The following is a 27,332-nucleotide window of genomic DNA, read 5'->3' as shown; positions in this document are numbered from 1 at the left end:
CACGTCGTTCCTCCCGGTAGATATGGGCGCACAGGTTGTGGGGCAAAAACGGCACTTTCACAACCATATCTGCATTCCACTTACACCTGACTCACCGGATGTTTTCATATTTAGGAGCTATTTATAAATATGTTTAAGTCATATCCGTGGCCTTAAGTGTAAGGATAGAACTCACAGGTGTTGGCAAAGCCCATAGCATGCAAAGGCAGGCATTCTCAAATGCTGTTTGAGTGTTGCATGCACACATTTTGCTTGTTTAGCACATTAAACTAAGCTTTATTGGCTTTCCCAATGAAGTAGCAGAAATAGGTTTGTTTTCTATAACGAAGGCATGCATGAGATACAAAATTTAACGTGATAACCAGTGTGACCATTCATCATAATTTCCACACTTTAAGTAGTTTCTCATGCTCTTTCAAGTAGGCGGAATGCTACATCAAACATCCAATAGCAGGAGGTGAGAGAAATGCTCACATGGCCAAAATGCACTGCGTATTTTAAAGAATTTGTAGCAATAGGTCTTGTAGACTGCAGAGTTGTTAAGCCAGACCCAAAAATGAGGAGCAGCATATCCAGCACAGACGACCATTTGGTTGAGGGAAAATGACTGCTCTGAGCCACTGCACTGGAAGCCTACTTCACATCCACCTGGTAGTGACCACGCCCACTCACTGTTGAGGATTGTGCTTTCAGCATCTTGGCTGGTTTCTATAAGGCAGGAATTGTGCCCGGTGGAAAGTCCATAGGGCTGCTCATCAGAGGCTGTTGGGCATGCATCTGTCAACAACTGCCCTTTCAGATGCTGATCTGTATTCTCGCTAGAGCAAATTCGATTTTAGCTACCTGATGGTTCACTCACTGACCGGAGGATGTATTCATGTATTGCTTGTGTGAAACACACAAGGATAGTCTTGTAAGAATAACTTTAAGAACATACTTAAAGAAATTGATTCAGTGAGCTCAATCATGTTTAATAGTTTGGCTAGCTGGAACTTTCCAATTAAAGAAAAGCCCAGGCTGCAATGGTAGTTCTTCAATGATGTCATGCTTCCACTGCGTCTGTGAGGAGGCTTTCCAAAGACGACCTACATTAAACCGCTAATGAATGATTTGGCCAACCATTGGTATTACTGATTATGATTTGATGCTTTCGGCAATCCGTTGTAATCCGTTTGTGCTAAGCAAAGCAAAAATTAGGCAATTTTGAAAAAGCACCACTCTAATGTTTAATGTAGATCTCAGTTTTTGGTGAACGCAGTGGAATATTAACTCACCTGAACTTGTTGCGATTAATAACCTGATGTGCAAGTTCCTTTTCTTCATATACTTTATTGGATTGGGTGTTTTTTTTTCTGAATAATTTGTTAAATGTCTACATTTATGCCTTGTGTTTAAATTGGTTGTAACGCGCCCTGTTGAATGTGTGGCCATTTGACTGAGACACCTTTATTGTTCTGCACTACTGAGGCCAATAGTTCAGAGTGAAGCTCTTTCATCTGCTTTACTAACATTTCTAGAGCGCACATTCACCAAACAGTTTCTTGGCAGTAAAACTAAAGATTAGAAAATTAAAGCTTAGTGAAAAAGCCACGTTTTTTGCATAAAACTGAAATACATTAAGTTGGCTTCAACTCTGATTCCATTCAGATTCTAGAGCCACTGGGCTAGAACAAAGAGAGGCTGCCACTCTGACTCTGGCTTTAAAAAAACATTAGGAACAGCCACCAGTTTACCAGTGGAGGATCATAATGTGCGATCGGTGATTTATCTAAGAGTTGGATGAAAGAAGGAGCTATTCCCTGGAGTTCAAGCTGAATATTCTGGTTGCTGTGAAGCCAGTGGAAGATTTGAGGTAGCAGACAAGCATGTGCGAATCTGGGAGTTCAAGATCACCTACGCTGCCCAATTTTGGACCTCTTGAAGGTTCTTTAAGAGTGGATGGTAGACAAGGAAACAAGTTGGTGCGGTCCATTCTAGATTCAATTATCGTGGTGACAGTGGTCCTTTTTTCCATCCTGTCACAAATGGAATCAGTTTCTTCAGGATTTTACGGTGAAAAAAAACCCACAAAGGAAGCTTGAGAGGGCATCTAAGTGGCCATTGATAGAGCACTATCAATTTTTACACCAGAGATTGCCAATTTCTACTGACCAATGTGTATCAAGCCAAAGGTCAGACTTCCATTAATAATTGACTCTTCTGTTTTATCTGCGTGCACTTTGTCAATACTTCCCATTCAATTTCAAGCAAATAAACTTAACTGATTAAATGCCTAATGGGAAGGTGGGTTATTGTCTTAGTGCAATAAAATTTGTTAATAGTTTTCATACATACACATCTTACTTGCCAGATGGTGTCAAAAAAGTTGCTCCTGGTCAAGATTCAGAATGGTGTTATTGTGTAACACTGGCTGCCACTTCTTTTGGTGGTTGGCAGGTGAGGAGTGAGGCCATCTGCTTTGCCTTGGGAGTCATTGTTCAGTGTCTGTGGCAGTAGCGGCTCCTGGAGGGAGTGCGGTGAGGAGGAGGAAGGGTCGCGGGTAGTAAACTCTGGCATATGGCCGAACGGAGGTAAGTACATAATTAAATAAAACGAATTACATTGCGCACGCTGCAACGCCAAATGGCGATGCAGCGTGCGCAATGTAATTTGTTTTATTTATTTATGTACTTACCTCTGTTCTGCCATGTGCTAGAGTTAACTACCCTGCCCCTCTCCCACCTGCCTCACCGCCCCGCAGCACTCCCTCCAGGAGCAGCTACTGATCTGTGGCTATTCTCTCTACTGGCCATACTAAACATATCTGAGTGCACTACTGTGAGTGGAGGACTGCCAGTGTGTGTAAGTTGCACAAAAAGAAGTCCAGTATAGTGAAGCTGGCTATTAGCCACTCCAGTAGATAAGAACCCCATATTGCAATTTTGATCTTTCTTTATGTATCCTTTATTCCAAAGGTGTGATTCTCATAACATCCGAAACAGGCAGCCGACACGTGTTTCGTCCGAAAGGACTTTCTCAAGGCTGCAAGTGACAATGAATATCCAATTAAAATGTATCTATCACATCACAAAATCCATATGTACAAACAATGTATAGGTACGCAGTATGTGTACTGGTGACAGTACATCCAATGTACTTGTAACCATAAAATACCAAAGCCAGAAAGCACTAAATGCTAGCACCAAGAATAAATCAGAAAGGTGCATGTGAAGAAAAATTAGGTTACAACAAAATTATAAGAGGAGAGAGCCAAGATAAAACCTACACCCAAATGTGATAAAGGTGCAAAGATCCTTATTTACAAGGTGCCCTAAACCAGATAATGAGAAACCAACCAAACAAACTGTGGTCGCCCTTCTCTGGTGGGGCAAATGTGAATTCGATGAGTGCTAAAAACAAGATTAAATGAGGGATGGAGGAGGATTCCATCATTACCGTTATATCACTATATACATCCGAAGTGCAAACAGAAACCGAGGCAATGCACACAGAAAGATCGACCCACTAACCAATAAAGCAATTGATCTCCAGTGCCAACTAGTATATTGGCCAACTAATAGTGCCATGCAAGAATCAGTAAGATACACTGTTTCTTACTTAAACACGAAAATTGACCATTGTGGAATTAAGAGTTCTCTGTCCATATGAAACGTGTACCACCTTCATTAACGGTGTAACACTTAGTAGGATCACTGTCACGTACGACTCGCAGTATCTGGTATGCATATACCCATTATAAAGGCATTCAAGTCCCCTCTAGAAACCATGATGGGGCGGGGATATGATAGTCAAAAATTCTATATCTTGCACAAGAGTTGTGATTGAAAAGCCCACATCCATAAAACTGCAAAGCCACAGGTCTGTACAACCGTGGTGCAAATGCACCTGCATCGGCAGCCCATTATTGCTGAAACAGATTTAAACAAGAACAAACAGGCGCAAATATCATGGAACCTTGTATACAGACAAGCTATACTCAAAACTGTACGACTTAGGCACCCTTACTTAGTAAATATATATACACAAACACACGGGTGCCGCCAATTATCCCAAATATCAATATCCGCAAGTAAGCTGTTATGTCGGCTTGTAACAATAAAATATATGGACAGTGAGTCTATGTAATATAGCTAAACATACGTAGCACTGCCACATGTGAAGAATTAAAGTGTTCCTAAGTATTTGGTACAGTGGTAATGTGCCCACTTTCAAAACTACAATAGAAAATCATTGATTTCTTTCCTTTATCTACACAAATTAAAAACCTGAAATGCAGCATAGATTGGCAAAGTCAAAATAAAAAATGCCAAACAAGTAAAAACAAAGACTCGAGAAACAAAGTCTAACGCGTTGCCTGCAATGTAGAGTCAGATATCTTCTCTCACTAAACTTCCGTGTACACAATCTAGGCCCTAACTCAAACAAACACGGTCCACATAGTCCCTGACCACAGGAATTACTTGCAAAAGTGGGCAGTCTAGTCGCGCGTGGTCCTGGAGTAAACGACAAGCAACCCCAAGACGCCGACGTATAAATCTAGTAAAGGTGCATGGGAATAGAAACAGGTGGTGGTTAGTCCGTAAAAAGTTTGGTCGCCATATTTAAATGGTCGAAATCGCAAACACTCTAATCGAACCAAATAAGCATAAGCAGTATAGATAAGAGAAATTCGTCTCTCAGCAAGGACACCCGGTGCAAAAGAAAGCTTAGTGCCAGGTTACTTTGCATCATATCTGCATATGTAAATGTATAGCCACATGTATTCTCATAATTAACCTGCTATGCACATCCATATATACATATGCTTAGACAGTCCTAGTCCTCTTATTTTATGATATTATTAAAAATCATGCATTCCAGTTTATATGTGACTCAGTTAATGCTTGGTAAACATATGATAGACTGATTGGTGTATGACACAGAAACCTTGGGTACAAAGTAATGTAGGCCAGCTGATAGTGAAATCTTTACAAATTTCCCAATAGAGATACCTTCAAGTATGTTAGAATTCAAAACCAATGCTAAGCGAGGGCACATGACTGGGAAGCGCTACATAAATTTGGCAGTGTATTTGTGAGTGTGCCTGCTCACTTCACACATCCTTTACTGTGAAATTACTGCGTTTTGGCTCGTCTGAATATGTTGTACGTGTGCATGGCCATGCATCATAAAGAGTAGGCAATGTGGTAGTTTACGATAGTCACCGAAATCGGTGCAATAAATGGCCACATTAAAATATCAAAACTAATCTGCTTTTCTGAGAATAGAAATAAGCAAAAGATAACAGAGGGTGGACCATGATGAATCCAGGGCTCGTGAAACCCTTAATAGAAGTAAAATCCCAGTTGAATCTGCGAGTCACGAGTAAGAGGTCACGCACCCAACAAACAGACAGCACAGCAAGTGCTGGAGCGTGGGCGGCTTGGCACAGTCCGACAACAGGTTCAGCCGTCAGTCACTGCTTAAAATAACTGCCCCCCTGGGCCCCCACACAAAAAAACCAGATGACCTAGGCGGTAGGTTTAAAGGGCCAGTTCAGTGCAGCCCAAACGCATGAAACCATGCACTGGCAAAGAAAATAGCTTTGGTGTTTACTCCCAGCCTTTTGGCTTTTGTTGCTTCCGTGTGAAATGGATCCAAAAAAAGAAGCCCGTGAATGGTGCGTGCACACGCGCCACTGCGAGCCATGTGCTTTCAATTATTGCGCCCGTGTCTGGGCACGATAATTGAAACCACGTGGCCTATTGGTGTCTATTACGCGCACCAAGCGCGTAATAGACACCAATAGGCCATGGGCGGAGCAAATGCGCCCGCCTTCGGCCAATTGCGTGCAGTCTTTTATAAAAAGACGCACGCAAAGGCCAATCGGGTAGCACAAAAGTAAAAGCACACGCACAAGTGTACAATTCCAGGCTCCGTTTCGGAACCCCGGACAAAAGGACTCTTGCTGCGCGAGCAGTGCCGCGCACTGCATCGCTAGGCGCGAGCCCTAAAAAGTGATGAGCATGTTTGCACTAAATCTGACCACTAGCTTTTACTCAGAGCAGCATTTCAACCTCTTATTTTTTTTTTTTAGCCCACCGTGCCACCTCAGTTTGCACCCAGCCATATACAAATTAGTCTTAACCCTGCTCTAATGAGTAGGAACAGTCCAGCCAAACTGCCTGGTCAGGTCCTCCCTTAACTGGAACACTAGCATCCCAAGACAGGGTTTGGAGTTAATCATTAGGGTGTAGGTTTGTTTCAATGGCACAGTAGTGAGCAAGTGACCACGTCCGGCAATACCCTTGTGCCATTTAGGGTGTTGGGGTTTTCTGGCAAAAGGATGAGGGGTTAGAATACTACCCTGAAGAATTGCCAATGGTAGCTCTTTTGAAAACAATCCCCCCCCCCCCCCCCCCAACCGCCTTTTGTTTGGTGATTTTCAAAGCCACATCAACCCAGCTGAAATCCCAGTTACCCAAAGACCACCAGGATCTGTATACAAAATTGGTATAACTACGGATGAACCTGGAGGAAGTGGGGCGGCTGTGTCATGAACATTTGTTCATGTTTTAAGATTCTCTTGGACAAGATACTTTAATTTATATAAAGTAGTATTTATTTGTTAGCATGGGTTTCTATTTGTGTTTACTTTGGTTGCATGAGCGATGTCTTGCCTCATGTGTTTCGTGTGTGACGTCCACTTGTTGGCCCACACATTTCAGTGCTTGTTTTGTTTGTGTGCACCTACAGCAACCGTTAGGTGACAGTATGAGTTGGTTTGTGAATATTGACTTTTCCTTATTGTGTACCAGTGCTTCTCCCATTTGCATAGATAACCTTTTTTGTCTCTTGCCTTAGGGGCAGGATGCATTGTCATTCTACTCTGCAGCTTGCAAACACTGCTTGAAGCCACAGCAGTTAAAAGTGCAAACAATGCTTGAACGAAGATAAACTAATGGCGAAAGCAACTCATTTAAAATGTTGACATCAGCTCCATTGGCTGCGAGCCTGGTTTTTGGAGGTTGTTAGTGTTTGGTGTCAGTCCTCGTCGATGCATCGTTTCTTTCAGTCCTAATACATACGGGGGTGGGTTGCATTTTGAGCCCCGATTAAATGCTAAAAAGGCATTCTGCAGTGCAAAAACATGTATTTTCTGTATACATTGCATGTACGAGATTACGCAGTGAATGTGGGACGATCCAGAGTACTTTTGAGATGTAAAATAGTTCTCAAACTTGGAGAAACAAATAACCAAAAACATAAGAACATCACTATTCCTCTGGGTGCAGTCAAATCTCACAATATGTCCTGCTGACCACTCTTTAAAGCACTCACTTGTTTCTACTTTGCTGGAAAGTGTTGTCGCGTGAGAAGGCACACCAGCGTGTGTGCGAAAGGTCACTTTAATGAAGCAGGTGCTCCTCACACTTGTGACATCATATCCTGGCCATCGCCTTACAGACTAACATTGTACCGCACTAAAATGTTTATATCCTCACTACATTTTTTATGTCCTGAATAATACACCCATCCTCCCCACAAGGACCACCCTGAACATTTCACATTCCCAACAGGTCTCAGATGTTCTTCAACACTCCTGCGCATTACTGCAAAACTCAATTTGTTGCATACCTGAACTCCCAACAACTGAAGCACCTCGCCCCTTCCTCCTACCTTGGTGACCGCTGTGATGTATTAGCCAAAATGGTGGCCAACCCCTTTCCCCAGTGACAGTTAACCCCTAGCCCCGCCCGCTCCTGACCCCTCAGCCAATAAGGTTCGAGGAGTGCACCATCATGCCGTAACGGCAGGAGGGCGAGGCTCTCTTGTCACCTGCCCTCAAACCCCAATTGTCGGCTTAAGCGCACATGCAAACATCTGTTTATATAAAGAAAGCATCATAAAAACAGCCCACTTTTCCTTCTGAAACCTTGTAGGAAAATAACTATTTTCAACCAACTCACCCACTGTTGATCATTTCACAACCTCTGAAGCGCGTGCAGTCTGTGTGTTCTAGGATTCCACGCAATGCACGGCCTCACCCAATGCACCTGCTGCTGCAGAAGGCTACCGGCTACAGAAGAGTTGTCAGTGTGCAACTCTACCTTCCTTAAGCCATGGGACTGTCCGCACGGTTTCTTGCTCAAATTCCGCCCGTAATGTTAGTTTATCCTCCTGGAATGCAGAGCTATTGCTCCATGCGAGTCTTCTGTGATTCTGTACCCCAGCTCTGCTGAGGCACTACGTTTAAAGAGGTAGCAACTTTGTCATTATCAAGTGCCACCTAGTGAAATACCCAGCAGTATGTATGCCAAATACTATACTTTTGTACAACTCCCTGCAATGGAAAGGGCCGCTTCCAGTGGCAGTAACACTGGATATATGATGACCCCGAAGCTGAATACCACTTTTAGGAAATGAAGAGAGTGCCCTGGATAAATGACACACAAATGATAAACGGAATGCAGGACAAATCAAAACATTCACCCCCAGTCAAGAGATCTGGGTTAAATCCATCATTCTTTTGCTCACCATGCCACCCCAGTTTAGACCTGGCCATATGCAAATCAGTCTTGACCCTGTGCCTCATGGGAACAGTCCAGCCCAAACTGCCAAGCCAAGTCCTCCCTGGACCGGAAGCAAGCATCCTAGGACCGGTTTCGGGTTTTCAACCTTAATCAGCCAAGATAGCTTGAATCCAGTGGCACAGTGAGCCCGGTGCCCACGTCTAGGTATACCCAGTGTACTTGGGGCAAGAAAGCAAAAGACACACAATTGAACATCGCATGGGCAGGTTTTAGTCCTCTATTGTTGAAAAACCTATTGCGTACAAGATTTGTGATCATCCTTTTGATTTGGGGGTCTTTGCTGTCATCTTGAAGAAAAATAGCATGTACTGATTTTTGTAGTTTTCCCTCTGTGCAGTGAATATATAATGAAATGATAATTTAGTTTGCTGCACATGGTGTATTCTTCATTCGAAACACCTGATTTTTAAGCATCGTCATGTACGTAAGTAGGATCATGTTTAAAGGTCTTATCAAGCACCCTTTTGTAACTGGGCTTGGGCATGACTTTTCATACTGGCTGTGAAGCCACACGGTGGGTGTTAATGACACACTAAAGGCCTGCCCCCCCCCCCCCCCCCCCCCCCTAGGTTTGCAGTTAACTGTCCTCTTGGTTTCAAATTGCCATTGCCGTACTTTTTTTCATTGAACTTTATTTAAATTAATACGTGTTCCAGGGATAATGTACTCCAGAACTACTGTATTTAGGTATGTCATTTTACGGGAACTGAAATTTTGTAGGTTTCAGTGTAGGTCATATGAAACTTTCTTCTACTTTTTCATTCTGTACTAACTTTGTGGATTGATATTTCATATCGGAAACCATGTGCTTCTATTACAACATGACTTAATAAACACCAACTATATATAAAGATGGCTTGTTCTACAAGGGTAATAGCTTAATCAAGTAACAGTAAGTCTTGAAGTCTGCCATATTGAGTCCCCAGTGTTTGCTGTATTTGTTAATACAATCAATAAAGATATGCAAAAATTAACTGTAAGCATGTTAAAACGTCTTCAGTCCGAAACTGACTGCTAGTTCAGGATGGAGCATGTGTGAATGTACTGTCACTGTTCGCATCAAGGATTATGCACCAACCTAACTCAGCAGTTCATATGCATCTGCATACTTGGGGCCTAATTTAGATCTTGGCAGACAGGTTACTCCGTCACACTGGTGACGGATATCCTGTCTGCCAAAATATAAATCACATTATAGCCTAGGGGATTTAAATTTCAGCGGACAGGATATCCATCACCGTTGTGACATAGTATTGTATGTATATTCATGTAGACAGTCTACATTGAGGGGAGAGTACATGCTTCCTGTGTAGCCCACCCTGCCAGAATCCTGCTTCAGTGTGTGGGTGTTGGGGCTGAGGATTAAATTAGTTAAAACTTGCCATCTGATTTTTGTGTGGTTGGGAATGTCTTTGGAATTGTAGCCAGTCTGGAGTTGGCGCTTCACGACTGTGCTTGTAATCTGCAGACTGCTTTGCTTATGAGGGTAAGAGGGGCATTCGGGTGGGGGTGAGAATTGAGATAATTTCTCGAATCTTCATCCAGCACATTCCAGAGGATTTTGGTCTTTGTAGAGCTCCAGGTATATTTTGGGTTATTTAGCAATCATGTGAGGGAGAGGAGCTTCACCTGTAAGTTTGCTCGCACTTAAATCTTTTTTTCACCTTAGTGTTCACTCATAAGTAGAGCCACTGGAATCTTCCGGCAGGAGAGGGCCAAATTGTGGCAGGGTTGGCTAAATGATTTTAGTTAAACTCAAGTTAAGTGGTATAGAAAGCTTTATATAGTATATCAAAAAGAGATGTACTGTGCAGAGTCCAGGTATTCCCCCTATAAGTGGACAGGGGCTTGCTCTAGCAATCCGAAGGTGCTCTTTGAGGGCATAGGGTGGTCGAGCAACCTTCGACTTATAATAGAGGAGTGCTAAACATCTGCCAAATACACACACAGTCAATAAATGAGGCACATGACTCCATAAGGAGATTCACACCAATTTATAAAAAGAACACACATAGGTGCAGAGGTTCATTAGTGTCGGGTGCCCAATGTTAGTCTATGGGAATCCGTCTTCCTGAAGAGGCTACACGTTTGGATTGGGAGGCCAGTTGGGCTGAGCCAACAAGGGGGCTCAGGCCACACGCTGCTTTTGGATGTGGGGACAACTTTGGTCCTTTTGCCAGGGCCTAGGGGCAACCGGTGTTGAGGTACTTAGAGACGTCTTGTTTTCGTCACTGGAGACACTGGTGGTTTAGGGGGGCCAGCACACAGGCTGCAGGCAGTGTCGGGAAGTCCACAGTGGACAAGTCCAAGGTGGCCTTTGGCTCTGGAGGGTCTGGAGACCACCCTGGCACCGCTGGCCCTCTTCAGCTTGGGCTCGGTGCAGTGGTGCTTTCCAGTGTCAGGTTTTGGTGGTCTGGTGCCCTCACAGGTCTTGTGCGATGCCTGCAGGGAAGCAGCACTGCTACTCCACAGGAATTCTTGGATAAAGTGCTGGCAAGTCTCACATGCTTTGGAGACACAACGGCTAAAGGACACGCTGTCTTTATTTAGCACAATTGTCAGTCAGTGGACAGGCCAGGAGGGTTGGCACCAAGTCAGATGCTTGGTCCAAATACAGCAAGAAGCAACAGAAAGATGACCAGTCAACCTCTGTGAAGGGCCTTCTACTGTGCAGCAGCATATTTTTTTGTAACTTTTAATCCTTTTGTGCTAGATGAATGTGTGGCAAAAGCAACAAATTCATTATTATGTGGGAAAAGTGCAGCAGCCACAAAATCGCACGATCCCAGTGGCCCTGCTTATAAGGGAATTTGCATGTTTGTGTTTCTGCTAGCAAGGCATCAGAAGGTCTTTAGAAATTGAATTATTATACTACAGCTATTCAATCTTTTAGTAGGATAGGAGTTCTCTATGGGGGTAGTTCAATGTTGAGCCGGAATTGCCTCTAGTATGCAGAATACAGATACCCTAAAGTACTTTAGTTTTTCCAGTATCCCCTTTCTCCTGTGGTTTGGGCTTGTTGCGTTTTCTTCTCAGGAAGCATCTCATAGAGGGATACGCTAAGTGTGCAGTGCTTTTTGCACAGATTACCATTGTCAAATAGTTCCAAATGGACACATGCAGATAAAAAAGCATTGGTTATGCTGGTGTGAGGGTCTTGTTTATATAGTGCTGTCTTATGGTGGTGGACGGCTAAATTGCACTTTTTGTATGGCGGTTGGTTAGTGGAGTGCTCTTATGTGGTGAGTAGAGAGATAGTTGGACCCTGGATTTTTGCCAGATCTTTGGATAGATGGATTCTAGCCTCTTTTGGCATCCCCGAATGCATGCTAAAATCATTGTGAACATTGCTTTCTGGGTGGCTTACAGCAACACGGTGATGGCTTTTACTTTGCAGTGTGGTGTCAAGGGGACGTGAAGCTGACTGCACATGTGTATTTGCTTTTGAGTAACTGTTCTGTTTTTTTTTTCTTTTGTTGTTTTTTTTTCACTCCGGCAGCTTTTTTGGAAAAGGCTGAACGATGATGCCCACCGCCCGTAACCCAAGGGCTGGGAACAGTAAACTACCACGAATGCCAGGAAAACATGTGGCAACACAGAACACCAACCCTGAAAAGGTAAGTGTGGTTCTTTGTAGATGTAACCTCCATACTTGTAATATTTAAATTCCTTAGCAAATATCTACATGACACCATGCAAAGTTGATAGTTTTTGCAAACCGTCAGTAGGTCTTGTTACTTATGTTGAATTCTCTTCGTGTTTATTTTTGCCCATTGGAGTTAAATTGCCTCGTGCATCAGTCCTAGTCTGTATACAGACCTGCTGAATAGCAGTGGTCTTTATTTACTCTGGAAAGAGGTTCTTCCACACCTTGCCCCCAACTCCTTGACAGTGAATGTAGTCACTTAAGTTTTTGTGAAGATGAAAAAGCTGATCTTGCATACGTCCACCAATGGGGGAAAAACTGTTATGGTTACTCTTAATTTCTTTTTCTGTTTTCTTTAGGATGACGCAAGTCAGACCAAGCGGTCTCCATCTTCTCCTCAGGGAGCACCCAAGAAGCGGTCTGCCTTCGGAGACATTACTAATGTAAGTATGCATACACCCTTTCATTACGGTAGCTCAGTGGGTTTATGCGGCGATGGCCTAATAAGGTATATAATGTCCGGGTCCAAAACGTCATGGGAGGTTATAGAGGAGCTTGAAGGTAAAAGTGAATAATGCATATTTTATCCTAACAGGCTCACAAGAATCCCGTAGTGCAGCTTAAGAAGAAGGATGGTGTCAAACAAGCTTCCAAGAAAATTCAGAAAAACAACGCTCCTCCAGGTGTATCCAAACACAATGAAATTAACCTGAAAAAGTAAGTATCTGGGCAGATTTGAGGGGTGTTTCCAGCGTATGTCACACTTTAAATTTCAACACAAATTGATACATTTACTCCAAATATATGCTGGATACAAAAAAATATTTAAAAGCTTGTCTACTCACAGCACTACTTTGGCTAAAGAGTCTTAGTACATCGTTTCCAAACTGGTTACTCCAAATATGAGAGCACAGCGGGGTTTGCTCTACACGCTTAAGCGCATGGCAAACAGTTTATAAGGGAAAAGCCTTGTGTCCCACAGCTTACTTGCTACAACTTCCAGGAAGAACTTGTGTGTTAAGAGGTGCCACCAACATCTTATTCTGCTTTGCATTGAAACCAACTTCTAATGGGCATTCCCCTAAACAACACCCTGCAAAGCATACTTTATTACATATATTGCTTCTAGAATCATACCAACACTGGACACCTGGTCACAGCTCTTTATCTGACACTGATCAAGGCAGCCAAGCTGTTTTTGGAAAGGTGCTTTACTGTTGCACATCTAAACTCTATCCTGGGAAACGTAAATGATGAAGCCTTGGCACAACGCCAATAACTTCTGGATTTTACCTTCTAACAAATTGAATGTTGAAATGCCTACCAGACCGTCCGTGCAGACCCTTCCAGTGATGAAGGTCTAAACTAGTATTGCCTCACCGTTGGAGGAGGCTTTGCCTCAAGCAATTGAAGCCATGTGCTGGTACAGTGGTGTTCTACACAGATGTCAACACGGGTATCTCCCAAATTAAGCCACTGTGAGGAAGACCCCACCAGGAGTAGTACACGTGCATCTGCCATGGATTCTGCTGCTTGGCTCAGGAGAGCGGTCTTTCCACTCCAATGTACTTAGAACCTTCCCCTTTCTCATCTGAATGTGCATTTGAAGCCTCATTGAACTTCCAGCGACATGCATCTTTTGGAGCTTCTCTGAAGGCCAGATTATCTTTTAAATAATACCACTGTGCATATTAGACAAGCCTTTATGCTGGCCCCGCCGGCGGTTCTCTTATGCATTGCATGTTGACTGCAACTGGGATGCCTGTGGCTCTTCGAAATCACCTCTGCATTTGGATACCCAGAAGATCCCTTAAATGTTTTGTGGAGTTGACTGAATTACTTGCATTTGCTAAGCTACTTCAGTTTCGTTTTGAACTTTGACTCCTTATTCTTCCTGCTGCAGGTCTATAAAGAAACCACCCTCCGAAGAGACCACAACAAAACCTGCGGACATTGTCGATAAGGATGTCATTGAGGTGCCCGTTGAGAAGCCCCTCCCGGTGGAAGAGAAGAAGCCTGAACGGGTAACGTGGCCCAAGGCAGCCCATTTGATTATGCCTTAGTCTCCATTGAAATGCTTTGGCCTGTCATGGTTTGGGACTTTTCAAAGCTTGTTTGCTCACAAAGTTGTAACATATTTTGGGTTACAATGTTGTGACTTTGTGCATTTCTCCCTTTTCTATATCTGGGGCCGTATTACAAATAGGATGCCCGGTACTGTTGGCACCACAGCATTCCTGTGTGCAGACAGGACCGCAATCCCATTTACTGGTAATGCTGCCCTTACAAAAGATGTGAACTTGCTACTGGTATAGGGTACCCAGGTGAGCAATGTAAGGTCTTTCAGAGCCAGCACACCCTTGTGGATGATAGTGCGCTATACAGATCTACAAAACCTAGAAGGGCTCAATCCCTGGCTATGCCAAAAGTCCCATCCAAATCAATCTTTCTCTGTTTGCGACTACCCAGTTTAGGGTCTTGGGCCCACCACCACTATGCCAAGACCAAACCGAAAAAGTTGGGCACTGGATGCTGTCATAGTTACTGTAACTGAGCATGAAGGTGCTCCAGGAGGCAGTACCTGCTGAACGCCTTTGTCTGAAAAGCCAGCATTAAAATAATCCTCCTGTTTGGTATTTCACCCCAGTAGGCTCGTCTGGCTAACATTGCCCAGGAAAGACCATTTTCTATCTTGGATCACCTGTCTTCCTGAATCGCTCCTCTGATTCAGGGCGTGGTCTGCTAGGATTTTCTTTTTTTTAATAGATTTCTGCTTTTACTAGTTTACAGCAAATAGGTTTTTTTTTCTTAGAAAGGAGACAAAGGAGACAAATTGATTCTATTTTTAAAGTGATTGAGGTCCACAGGCTTTTCAAAGACTAAATGCCAATAGGATGAAACACATTTTTTTTACTAGGTGTTGATCCCCAATCGGTGTGGCACCGGCGAAGCCAATTTGATTTTACTAAACGCATTTTGATTGTTCTGCCCTATACAGCATGGGAAATGGGTCAGCCCACTCTAGCCATAGGCTAACATCACTGTAATTGCATCCCGCTTTATTTACAAGGAGCACATACAAACACAAAGTTCTGTCCGGTGCAATTCCCACTTCCCCCTCACCCCCTCCCCACAAAAAAATTCACAAAAAATCATGACAAATAAAACTGGCATTCAAACAGTCAAAAGGCTGACCGCCAATACCAAATATGTTGGCTTTACCTGTGCTTATTTGTTCCAGTGAATACATAGGTAAATCTATTGCCCTATTGTTCCACAGAATGATGGGCTCTAGTCTGCTGCTTCAAGTTCACAAATGGAAAATGTACAAGGAGAACCACCTCGCTTCTCAACCCTGCTACAAATAATTAATGAATGATATTTATGGAGTGCAAAGTTATCCTATAAACAGTGTCCTGGCACTAGAGCTCTGGGTATACTCCTGTAGATTAAATTGTAAAAAGCACGGTTGATAGTTTCTTACTAAATTATAGATGGTCGTTAGATGTGCGAAAATCCAGTGGGACGGAGTTTGAGTTTGCAGCTGAAAAAGCACAGCAGCCCCCTCCAAGCATGCCATTATAGAGGCTGATGCCCTGTAAACATTTGCCAGATGCTAAGTGCAAGGCTCTAGGAGGCACAAAACCCTTTATAAAGATTGCATGTACAGGGGCCCTGAGTTTTGCAAAATAAAAATAGGGCATTGAGGATGGATCTTTTCAACACTGGTAACTTTTGAAGTGCGCTAAAAGGGTGTGAAATAGAAAGGTACAGAAAAAGGTGAGCAGCACCGTTCAACTATCTGCAGTCTGCACAGCAGGTAAGCTGGCTAGCCCATGTATGAGGTGAAGAAATGGATCCTGGGAAGATTTACTGCCTGAATCGCAGTCTACTGCAATCCTTTGGAAGTCATTGAACGAGTTTGAGAAGAACACCCAAATGGGGGAAACAAACATGAAGATACAACCGTGGCGATTTCTTTTGATGAGCGAAAGTCGTAAAAGCATTCCAAGACTGGAAGTCAAGGGGAGAGTCACGGGAAGTGCATTTATTTATATTGGCCACCAATTGGTTGACCAAGTCAGGAGGAGAGGCCCTATTGGGGGCTTTACTTCTTGTTAGTGAGGTTTAGAAGTTGATGCGTGAATCAGATGGTTTGGGGTTGATAATGCAATGATCCAATCAAATAAAAACATTCAAAGCTCAGATTAGAAAATGCACCTTCTATTTGCACTGTAGATGGATGCAGTGCTTAAAAATTGAGACATTTTCCCCTTTGCAACTGTTGAAAATTATTGATGACTGCATTCCTTTTGGTTATTAATAAATGCTACCCTCTTGTAGAAAGATACGTCCCAGGTCCAGCATACAGCCCGCTACCCCAAATATAATGTGCAACTAGAACCTTAGCCTCGCCCGCTCGCCGGTTTTTCCCACGGATCTAACCTAGTGGCACTTTGAATGTTTGCCTTTTGCAGCCCTACTTAGTCACTGAGCATTCTTCAGAACATATTTTCAAAGTCTGGCACAAGTAGACTTGTTTGTAAATGAAGCATCTCCGCACAAGCTGCTTTTTGAAGGACATGGTAGGAGTTAAACACGGTAGAACTGTAGGAAACGGGTGATGTTTAGGGACAGGTATAGAACACCTGCAGGTCAGAAGCTTGGTTTATCTGAAAGGCTGTTTACTCACAAATAATCCCATATGTGTACAATAGTCTGATCGCCCACCCACCCGTGCTCTTCAAGATGGCACCGATCCAGATGTGCAGGCTGGCGATTCTTTAGTAACGGTCAGTGGGAGGCTGCGGAGCCAACCGCTGTTTTAAGATTAGCCCAAACTGAGTTTAAGATGATCCTAATTTCTTAGATGTGGGTTTTGATTTGCAGGTTGGTGATCGATATTATGGTAAGAGGCATAGGTTCTGGTGTTTCCATGAGAACCACAACCTTTTTTCCCCCTTGTGTGACCATGTATCAAGCTTTAGTTTGAAAAAGGCTCTTTTGTGCATTTTTGGAGTGACTTTACTGCACGCTGGATATTTTTTCGCACACCACTAAAAGATTCCCCCAGTCTTTAATTGGGACAGTTTACATTACCCTCAAAGTAATATGCCGGTTGCTTCATCAGACTATCTACTTCACCAGTTGCATTGTGCCATTGGTAATTTAAATACATCAAAAAGTCGGTTAGCTGGCATGAAGAGTTTTGTAACCTCTTCTTGCTGATTTTCTTTTCAGGTGGCTCCAGTGATTGACAACGTTGACAAGGATAGCGATGACCCCTCTGTCAGCTCTATATATGCCACCGAGATATTCAGCTACATGAAGCAGAGAGAGGTAAAGAGCGGGGGGGCTGCGAGATAGTCGAGGAATGGTTTACAAAATCTCAACTAGTTCTCCAGTGGAAGTTTTGAAGTGTCAAATAACTTCTTTCTCATGATTCCTGGCTCCAAATGGCAAATAATGTTTGTGTTGCCCAATAGTTTGAGTGTGAATTTAGTGCTGGTAGCACTAAGAAGGCAGTAATATACAGGCACTCTTGCAGCGCCTTCCAAGCACATACCAGCTTCCATTTGGCGGGAACTCCGCAATATACTACGAGTTTATATTTCTGCAATGTGCCATGTAAAGTGGACTGAGTCTTTTCTTGCAACACTGGTGCCATGTTAGGCATGAGATTTGTGGTCCTTTTCAGTTGTAAATAGATGGCGAAGGTACCCGGATGAGTTATCCCCCACCGAGTCTTGATCCAAGTTCTAGACACAAGGTTGTTTCTAGATAATTCCTATATTGTGTGTGTTTGCCTTTCTAGCAGGCAACTGGCCGTCTCAATGAAGAGTAATTTCCCCTAGCAGTACAGTCTGCACAATATAGAGGTTTCTTGACCAGTACAAAATCATGTTTGATGTAGATAGGGGAGATTGTTCTGCATGGTGGGAGGGGAGAGAAGGGTAAGTTTAGGGTGGAGGGCAGAGGCAATAGGAGACTTGCCACAAATGGTAGAATTGTGGACTTGAGTTCCTGATACCCTGGGCAGGTGTAGGGCTTGTTTGTGTTGAACTTTTGTAGGACAGGGGAGGTTAGTTGGTAGTTTTAGCATGACTGGGTTGTGATTGCATAAAGGCAAGTCATCTCGTGGTTTTTTATGGCGCCTCATGTCATAACTTTAACATCTAGGAGTTGAGGAGAAGGAAATGGAATTGGCTTTAAGCATGTGTTGTCAGTTAGTCCGATATGCTCTTGGTGCAATAAACAGCAATCACCTAGCCTTGGGTGGATTGAATGACCATCTTGAGGTGAGGATGGCGTCCAGCAGCTTTAAGGCTTGGACCACAGATCTTGAAGCATGATGCAGTGGAAAAATTAAGTTTTGTGACTCTGAAAGACACTTCCTTGAGGCTCATTTGGATGGTCTACAGGAACAAAAAGGATTAAGTGATTTGAATTGCACATTCTCAGCCTCATGTTGTAGCTGAAATGAGCCTGCCTGTAGTAGTCAAGGACTTACCTTAAAAAAGAATGCATCGTGAGGTTTAATTTCACAGTATGTCCCTTCCTGTTTACCTATCCCATGATCCTAACTGATTTAAGGGTGGAGGGAGGATGGAATTGGAACATTAGCCATATAAATCTCCCCCCGCCAAAAGACCTACATTCATTCTTCAGACTGCTCACATTTAAAAAATATTGGCAGTCTGACGAATGAATAATCGAATTCACGTTTAATGTTAGCGGCGAATGGTTGTGACGGAGCCCCTCTTGGTTGTGGGACGCAAACGCCTGCAGACCTTCTAGGTGCCCTGTTGTGGCTTTGGCAAGCTCTGTAGGGGAAGGTGCTGATCGCAGAAAGGTCCCGTGGGCAGAGTCTGGGTTCCTAACGGCTCGTGTTCTTTCTCTTTGGCAGGCGAAGTTTGTGATTCCCAACTACATTTCGACGCAGCAGGACATCAGCAGGGAAATGAGGGCCATCCTAGTCGACTGGATGGTGGAGGTTCAGGTGAGAGGAGCCAGGCGTCCATACACAAAATTGTCGGGTCATCTTTCCAAAATCTTTAACAGCCTATTTCATAATTCTACCATTCTCCTGCTCAAGCGATTCCCATCATGTGGCTTTAATCCCCGTTATGCTACTTGACTATCTCGGGCGAGAGGAATTAAACACTGTTGGAAGGCCAAATTATGCTTCACAAAAAAGGGGGAAACTGCGCGTCCTGGGGCAATAGTTTCCTCTTTAGTCCTTAATGTCAGGGCAAAGCTTTCGCCTCCTTATCAGTTTTGCACTCAATAGAGCAAGTGAAAGTTGACTATGTCACCTTCCCAAACAGTTTGTTGCTGCACCTGCACTTTTTTTAGTATTCATTTTAGAGTAGAATTTTTTTTTTTATGTCAATCTACAGCGTATGCAGCAGATGATAGATTATCTAGCTAGTGTGGTAAATCCGGAATTATGCTTAAAACTCTGCAGAGGTTCCTAATCCCAGTGTCCCTGTAGATCTTCAATGAACACTTTACGGATAAGGAAACTTTCACGGTCCATGCACACTTCCAGTTTTCAGTGGGAGCATGTGCTAAAGGTTCACCCTGTTCATCTGTTTTTATAGACTCCATCCTCATGGTACTGTTGCTTGGACCCCTGATGAGCGACATACCCTTGCCACCTAGACGCTTCGCTTTGGAAATGGCAACATAGCAGTTGTACTGTAGCAAGGAAGTTGTATTGCCTAGCTCCACGTTCTGTATCACCATGTAGCCTTAATTTTTTTTCAGTGCAGGAAACTAGGTATTCATGCCTTTTGTCTCGTTAGTTCTTTTTATTTTGGGGACTTTGTTTTTTTTTAAGTGCGAATTTAGAGTATTGCATCCTTTAGCAACACAGTTGCTTAATCTTTGTCTGAAACATTTTAAATCCAGGATTTCAGACCGTTTTGTCTCTGGCACTTGGTGTAGTTTTGACCTCCCTAGGTCCCTTTTGTGTTCCGTCCCTTCGCTCCCACAACCCGCTTGTTATCCTTAGCACATGGTTCCCTCGATTTCTTTTTTTTCTCCATATAATTGGGTGAAAAACATTGACCGCCTTCTAGTGTGATATTGCAGTAAGGCGGGCAGGAGATAATGCCTTCCTTGCTCGTTTTTCAGGAGAACTTTGAGCTCAACCATGAGACGCTGTACCTGGCTGTGAAGATGGTGGACCACTTCTTGGCAGTGTCTGTGAGCATGAGGGAGAAGTTGCAGCTCATCGGCTCCACAGCCATTCTGATCTCTTCAAAGTTTGAGGTGACTTCACTTTCTCATTGCATTATATAAGTTCCAGCCTTTTAGAATGGAATTCAGCAGGGGGGGCTTTACAATTAATACAGAGGATGTGGCCTGCAAGCTAGAGCGGTCGACCTCAAAGCTGGGGAACCGGTCGTCCTCAAAGCTGGGGAACCGGTCGTCCTCAAAGCTGGGGAACCGGGTTCGAGTCTCAGCAGGGACATGCCACATCCTATGATTCTGGGCAAATCACTAAATCTCCCCGTGCCTAACAAAAATGAATGTGTCTAACGCAACTGATGCACATATAAACTGCTCTGATACCCTTGGGCCGTGTTTGCGCTCTATATATAGATGGAGATTGGGAGAGAGAGATAGGTTAGCCAGTGTGATAGACAGCCTTTCCTTCGCCTAACGCGTTTCGAGTCAATCTCTTCAGAGGCATTCAGGAAAAGTACGTGCTTGGCGGGCAGCTACTTCCTTTTATAATGTCACGCCCCTTATTCGCGTTCCATATGTCTTATTGGAATCGTAGTTCCACAAGCATTTCCAACCTTAATAGCGGTGCGTCCGCCTCAAAATTAAAAAAACTGGTAGCTGCTAACCTACTTGTCCATACCATGAATAAAGGCTGGTAACCTTCTCTGGCTCGAGTGCAGCCCATGGGGCTACCTGTTTGTTGGATTTTGAGGCGGACGCCCGTCCGCTGAGTCTGCACCACCCCATGATCCCCAGGGGGCCACGGGAGCGGATACACCACTCTCACAGTGGAACAGCGAGCCCGGATTGAGGACTGGTATGTAAGCTGGGGCTCACGTTTGGGCCGTATTTGTGACGGGAATCAGCGCACCGCTATTAAGGTTGGAAATGCTTGTGGCACTACGATTCCCATAAGACATATGGAACGTGAATAAGGGGCGTGACATTATAAAAGGAAGTAGCTGCCCGCCAAGCGCGTACTTTTCCTGGATGCCTCTGATGAAGAGATTGACTCGAAACGTGTTGGGCGAAGGAAAGGCTGCCCATCACACTGGCTAACCTACTTGTCCATACCATGAATAAGGGCTGGTAACCTTCTCTCTGGCTCGAGTGCAGCTCATGGGGCTACCTGTTTGTTGAATGTGTGTGTGTGTCTATATATATGTGTGTGTGTATATATATATATATATGAAATGTATCATACACAAAAATTTAGACGGTTTTGTCATCTTTTGGAGCTGAACTATGGACTACATGTGCAACAGTTAGAACACGGGGTCTCTGATCTACGTTATCCGATGCAGGAAACATTTGCATGTTCTCAGCTTCCTTTGGGCTACTTTGGGTTTTCTGCTGTTTATTTCATGGCTAGCCAATGGGGCAGAGAAACCAGACTGATAAAGGTTTATATTGAAAATAATAAGATGTCTTGGTTGATATGGCTGGGCATCCCGAAATAGACCAAAAAACCGAGTGTCCAAAAGGAGAACATGGCTTTGCAGCCAAGTTGCAGGTGAGGGCCACAAGTACTGGTTCACACAGTTTATGGGGCCACAGGGCATATTGTAGTGAGTCTGGTTGACACTCCCAAGGCAAGAGACCATTTAAGGACCCAGCTCCTCTGCCTTTCAAAGGAGAAAGTGATGAAATTAAGGTGTTTCCCAGTAGGTTCGTATTTAAAGGTCCTTACCTTAATAGTGTCCAGTTGTGGTCAATGTTTTCAGGTAGCGTCACCTGTTTTTCATTTCTGTAACTTGGACCTTTCCAAAGCTAATTGGTCAATACAGTAATTGAACCGATGTAAATTATTTAGCTGAGCTGTAGCCATGACTGGTTGTCTAAATTGTGGCGTCGTTCAGTGTCATTTTATTGACCCACATGGAAGATGCTCCCATACAATGACTGGAAAGCTTGGAGTGAATGTTTGCTACTGCGTGGGATCTCTTTGAACAGCTCACTAAAGCTACAATGATTTAAAGAGCTTGTCCCAGAAATCTAGAGCCAGCACAGCAGCCTTATTAGACACTTGCTGCAGGTTGTGTAAACTGTTGATGTCGGATGTGCAGGGCAGTTTGTAATTAAATCTCTGCCATGAGTCCTGCATGAAGCGGGTAATCCAAACTTTACGTAAACAGGTTAAATATAATTCAAAAGGGCAGTCCGGCTGGATCTGGTTTTGTGATGCAATGTTGCAATCTCTATGGATAGATCGCTATTCTTGCATCATCAGGATAGCTGTTTGCATCTATGAGAGAATCCAGATGGAGTTTGTTCTTTTTAAGATTTGTTTTTTGTTTTTTGTTTTGTTTTTTTTTGTCCTGTAGAGATAATTACTGTGGCACCTATTTGTACTAATTTAGTGATTTGTTTGTATCAGGAACGCTGCCCACCCTGTGTCGATGACTTCTTGTATATCTGCGATGACGCGTACAAAAGAGATGAGATCATCTCCATGGAGATGGAAATTCTGAGGAAACTGGACTTCGACATTAACATCCCCATCTCGTATCGCTTCCTGCGGAGGTTCGCCAAGGTAGGTCCTGACTTCCATGGGGAGCGCACCAGAACTCTACCATAGCAATTGTATCAGGATGCTGATGGCACATGCAGACTCTTCAGCCGCCTATATCTTTCTTGCCTCCTAGTTTCATTGGCTACAGCAGAGATATACTGTCACTATGCTGTAGTTCTCTTTAAATGCCACATAGCGAGGGTCTTCGTAAAATGCTGGTACGGTCTCGTCCTTCAGAAGTGTGGTGTATTTCCGTCTGCTCCAGTGGACTTAAGCAACATGCGTGTAGTGCTCTAAGCAACTGGGATTGGCTGTGGACGTGGGCATGCCAGAGCTTCGCACCCACACAGCAGCGCGTTTTCATTACCTTCCTTCCCATTTGTTAGGCCAACATAGTGGATCCACTTAACCAGCCCATTATCTTGTGATGATTTCCTCTGACACCGCTATCCCAGCCCCCTTAAACCATGCACCTCTTAATCACATCAAAAAGGTCACCTGCACCATTTGTGTCCTCGTTTTATTTGTTTTTCCATTTTTTTCCCCCCCGGAACACTTGTTGCCATGATTTGGTCCCACCAAGGTATGTGGATAAAAGTTGCTTCTTGAGTTTGTTTGACAACTCACCCATACTCTTTTTCCTATTTCCAATGACTGTTGGCTTATGCTTTTATATTAAGGCTTCAACACTTGCATTATTTCCAGAATTCAGATTGGGGCCCTCGCAAAACCGGTCTTAGGTTTGATGGATCTATTGTATTGTGGGCCTGGATATTTTTTGATAAGAGTGGTATGGGCACATGGACCGCACCAGTGAGGGCAGACTTTTTTTCCTGTGAATTCCCACCCAGTTCATTTGGGTCGAAAGCACAAAGACAATCTTGGGGTTTTCCTGTAAAGGGTAGAAGGTTGCACTTTCAGTTTTTGAAGTCTTCCATCTTTTCAGAGAAAGATATCCACGTAAGGGTACATCTTTGCTTTTAGAATATTCCATGTCACTGAATGAATTACTACAAACCCTTGCTACTAATTACAGAAACTGCTATAGGCCACTTTTTTTTTTTCTCCTGATGAGGGAATCTGTTCCTGTGGAGCAAGCCAGTAGAAAAGTTTGGATAATAAATTCACACTTTGGTCTGCCTCCCTAGTTGGGTGTTCAGTTTAACCCAGTTCTGTAGTAGGGGATCTGTGTATAGTCATAATCTAGTGAATAGTCCCGCCCATGTGCGTGGACTCCGGAGCAATAAAAATAATCTCTAAAAGGTGACAAATCATGCAGACCTGCATACACCTTTAAGAGAGAATTTAATTTAAAGACAGATAATGCAGCCTATACCCACAGGCTACACTGTCCAGTACTTCAACTAGAATTCCACCAACATGCACAAACAGCACTGCCTGTCTAGTTTTTCTCCACACAGGAAAAAACCCTGCCTCTACCAGCAAAAGCCTCTGGAATGATAGAGAGGAAGGAGCGGACAGACAAGCCCCATAGGCTGATATTTGTACAAATACTCTCTTTTTACTAACTAGCTAACTGCAGTCAGACATGATTACTGGGGCTATGAACTCTGGAATTTCTTCTCTCTCTTCACCCCCCCCCCCCCCCTCCCCCCCACCTCCCCGGGCTCTGCAGCCCTGATTCACACCTCAGTAACTCCCTCTCTGCTGCTTGAATAAGCAGAGGGGGCACTGCAAGAGTCTAAACCTTGGGTACTCTAACATTTTCCCCAAGGGCTACAGAGTTTGGTCTGTTATACGACCAAGGGCCGCAACGATGCCAGCAGGGTGACTATATTTAGGGGGTGAAGGGTGCTAGATGGGTTTGAAAGTAAAGTTGTTGCTAAAGTTAAGTGGTGTTGGAAAACCTTCCTTTCTTTAATTCCAATTAACCTTTAAATGAAGTCTTGCCTGTATAGTTAGCATCTTTTTAATGATATTCCTGAATCGAGTGAACAGCAGCTGCTGTTGGTCAGGGGCGGCATCCAGCTCCCGGGTTGTACTTCGAGTATCATTGGTAGGGACAAAAGAGCATTTGTTTTGAAGATTTCCAAGAGGGCGGGTGAAATGTGCAGGTTCACCGAACCGCCCTTAAACTGGGATATTTGTGTTTTAGGAGGATGTCTGGATGCTGCTACATTTTTTTAAAGACAGTGACCGACCGGGCAAATCTGGGATGTCTGGTCGTCTAGCTTAAAATGGATTTGAATTATTTTGGGGGGAGAAAAACAAAACCTAGTTCTGTTCAATGGTGTCGATTGCCGTGTTTGGGTGTTAAACTGGTACTAAGGAAGTGTAGTTTTGCCCAGACAATATTATTAGATGTTGAAATGACAAAATAAAATATTATCACAAATTGTTCAGAATTATGCTGCATATTTAGACATTTAATTTTTGTAAATTTTTTTCAACCCTACTGCGTAATTTGGTTCTCCGTTAAATGATTGACCTTAAATCGATTTTCAAGCTGGAGTAAAGGTAGACTTGTGCAGAACTCGTCACAGAAGATATTTTTGGTGTATGTGATTGATCTTGATCAATAGGAATCCCAAATGACTAACCGCAGCACCTTTGACGGAAGCAAGGCATTCATGTAGATCAATGGCTGCCTCCGTTTTGTCCATAGTTAGTTTTAGCCGGTTAGATTTCATCCTGCTAGCCACAGCACATAGACCATTATTGGATGTCCTCTGTTTAGGATTTAAATTAAAGTCTGAATGATCTAAAGTTTAGCTATGGCAACATCAGAAGTTAATGCATGTAGGACTGAGTGAAGCACCATCGGGAGTTTAACATGTCAAAGTCTCTTTAAAATCTGTTTCCAATGGGGGAAATGAGAGTGAGATCTTCCACCAAGGAAAATAGATATCCTACAAGAGCCTTATCACAAATACTAGATCCTAGCTGTCCTTTTGATAAGACCGCATGAGACATTGCATTGACTAGCCGATGAGAAACCCAGCAAGATTGGAGCTAAAGCATTGTCCTGATCTTGATTTAATCCATCCGGTTTTAAGTGGCCTACCTCGGATCCAAAACTGGCACTAAACTTTTATGAGCCAAATCCAGCAACAGTTCTGTTGGGAAGAACTGCGGGTGATACAAAAAAAATTAACACTAGATGAGATCCCGATTTACTTAGTAGAATGGAAAATTTCAAGCTATGAAATGATGTAGCTAGACATTCAGTGAATTATTAGCCTGTTTATTCATACATCACAAGTAATCAGATAAAGTCGATTTTTTAAAACTGATTTTTGTTGGTCACTGAGCTTCCTCTTTCTTGCTAACAGTGTGCACGTGCAAACATGGAGACACTTACCCTGGCTCGCTTCATCTGCGAGCTGACTCTGCAGGATTACGATTATGTCCAGGAGAGTGCCTCGAAGCTGGCGGCTAGTTGTTTGCTCCTGGCACTCTGCATGAAAAGTCTTGGAGGATGGGTAAGTTTCTGCTGGCACCATTCCACCACTTACCACCCAGTGCCCTATAGATCGATTAGTAATGGGCATCGTAATTGTGTTAAACATTCACTTGCATATAATTAGAATTCCCAATCTAAATATTTAGATGGCATGAACTGTACCTCCTTTTGGTTTTAACATAAAGGTACCTCATAGTTTCCACAGTGTAACTTGGGGGAGGGGGGGACAAGGGAATAAATGGCAAGTCTTTCTCATTACTGGATTATATTGACTGGCACCAATGGGTAATACAGTCCTTGGCCCACTTGCCATAAGTGAGAAAAATCTTAAACTTTCTGGGATTTTCTCCGACTTTTAGTCCATTTTCTTGAGTGGATTACATTTAAGAAATCTCTCGAATAGTAGTGTGAAGAAACGAGCATTGGAATGGGCGTAACTGGTGTGAGCTGAAAGTATTCAAGAAAAAAAGTCTAGTTCTAAATCTGCTTATTCTACTCTATATAATGTAGAGTGCTGGCATAGCTTGTAAGACCACTCGGCGGCGTTATACGGGGTAAAAGGATAAAGGGTTATTCCCCATCCATACATGGGGGTTTATCAGCCTTTCCCCTTTATCAAGGCAGATTGGCACCATATAAAACTGCCATTGTAAAATTGTGGCTGTCACCCAAACCATCACCAACCCTCAATGGAGCAATCTGATTAATATTTTTGTTAATAACAAAAGCTTTGCACCAGAATCCAGCACATGAAAGATGAGGATTAACTTGATGTGTTTTTTTTTTTTTTTATTGTTTTTTTTAGACTCCTACCTTAACACACTACAGTGGGTACCAAACAGCAGATCTCACCCCTCTGGTCAAAAGACTGAACTTCCTGCTGACTTATCAGAAGGACGAGAAGCTGAAAGCTGTCCGAAATAAGTACACTCACAAGTAAGA

General features: G+C 43.4%; 1 protein-coding gene across 1 annotated transcript in view; it reads left to right on the top strand.

Annotated features, from left to right (window-relative positions):
• The window catches only part of CCNB3 (cyclin B3), a 29,603-nt gene that overhangs the window by 1,868 nt on the left and 403 nt on the right, over nucleotides 1–27,332 (top strand). The window contains exons 2-11 of the mRNA XM_085630714.1: nucleotides 12,073–12,190; nucleotides 12,579–12,662; nucleotides 12,815–12,936; nucleotides 14,123–14,243; nucleotides 17,461–17,559; nucleotides 19,127–19,219; nucleotides 20,359–20,496; nucleotides 22,832–22,987; nucleotides 26,260–26,409; nucleotides 27,196–27,326. Of these exons, the coding sequence (XP_085486840.1) occupies nucleotides 12,095–12,190; nucleotides 12,579–12,662; nucleotides 12,815–12,936; nucleotides 14,123–14,243; nucleotides 17,461–17,559; nucleotides 19,127–19,219; nucleotides 20,359–20,496; nucleotides 22,832–22,987; nucleotides 26,260–26,409; nucleotides 27,196–27,326 (1,190 nt within the window). The 5' untranslated portion in view covers nucleotides 12,073–12,094. The remainder of the gene's footprint in view (nucleotides 1–12,072; nucleotides 12,191–12,578; nucleotides 12,663–12,814; nucleotides 12,937–14,122; nucleotides 14,244–17,460; nucleotides 17,560–19,126; nucleotides 19,220–20,358; nucleotides 20,497–22,831; nucleotides 22,988–26,259; nucleotides 26,410–27,195; nucleotides 27,327–27,332) is intronic.

This window comes from Triturus cristatus, chromosome 10 (assembly GCF_964204655.1).
Source record: "Triturus cristatus chromosome 10, aTriCri1.1, whole genome shotgun sequence".
Classification (NCBI taxonomy): Eukaryota; Metazoa; Chordata; class Amphibia; order Caudata; family Salamandridae; genus Triturus; species Triturus cristatus.
Note: the sequence above shows the minus strand (reverse complement) of the source record. Positions and strands in the feature narration are given on the sequence as shown.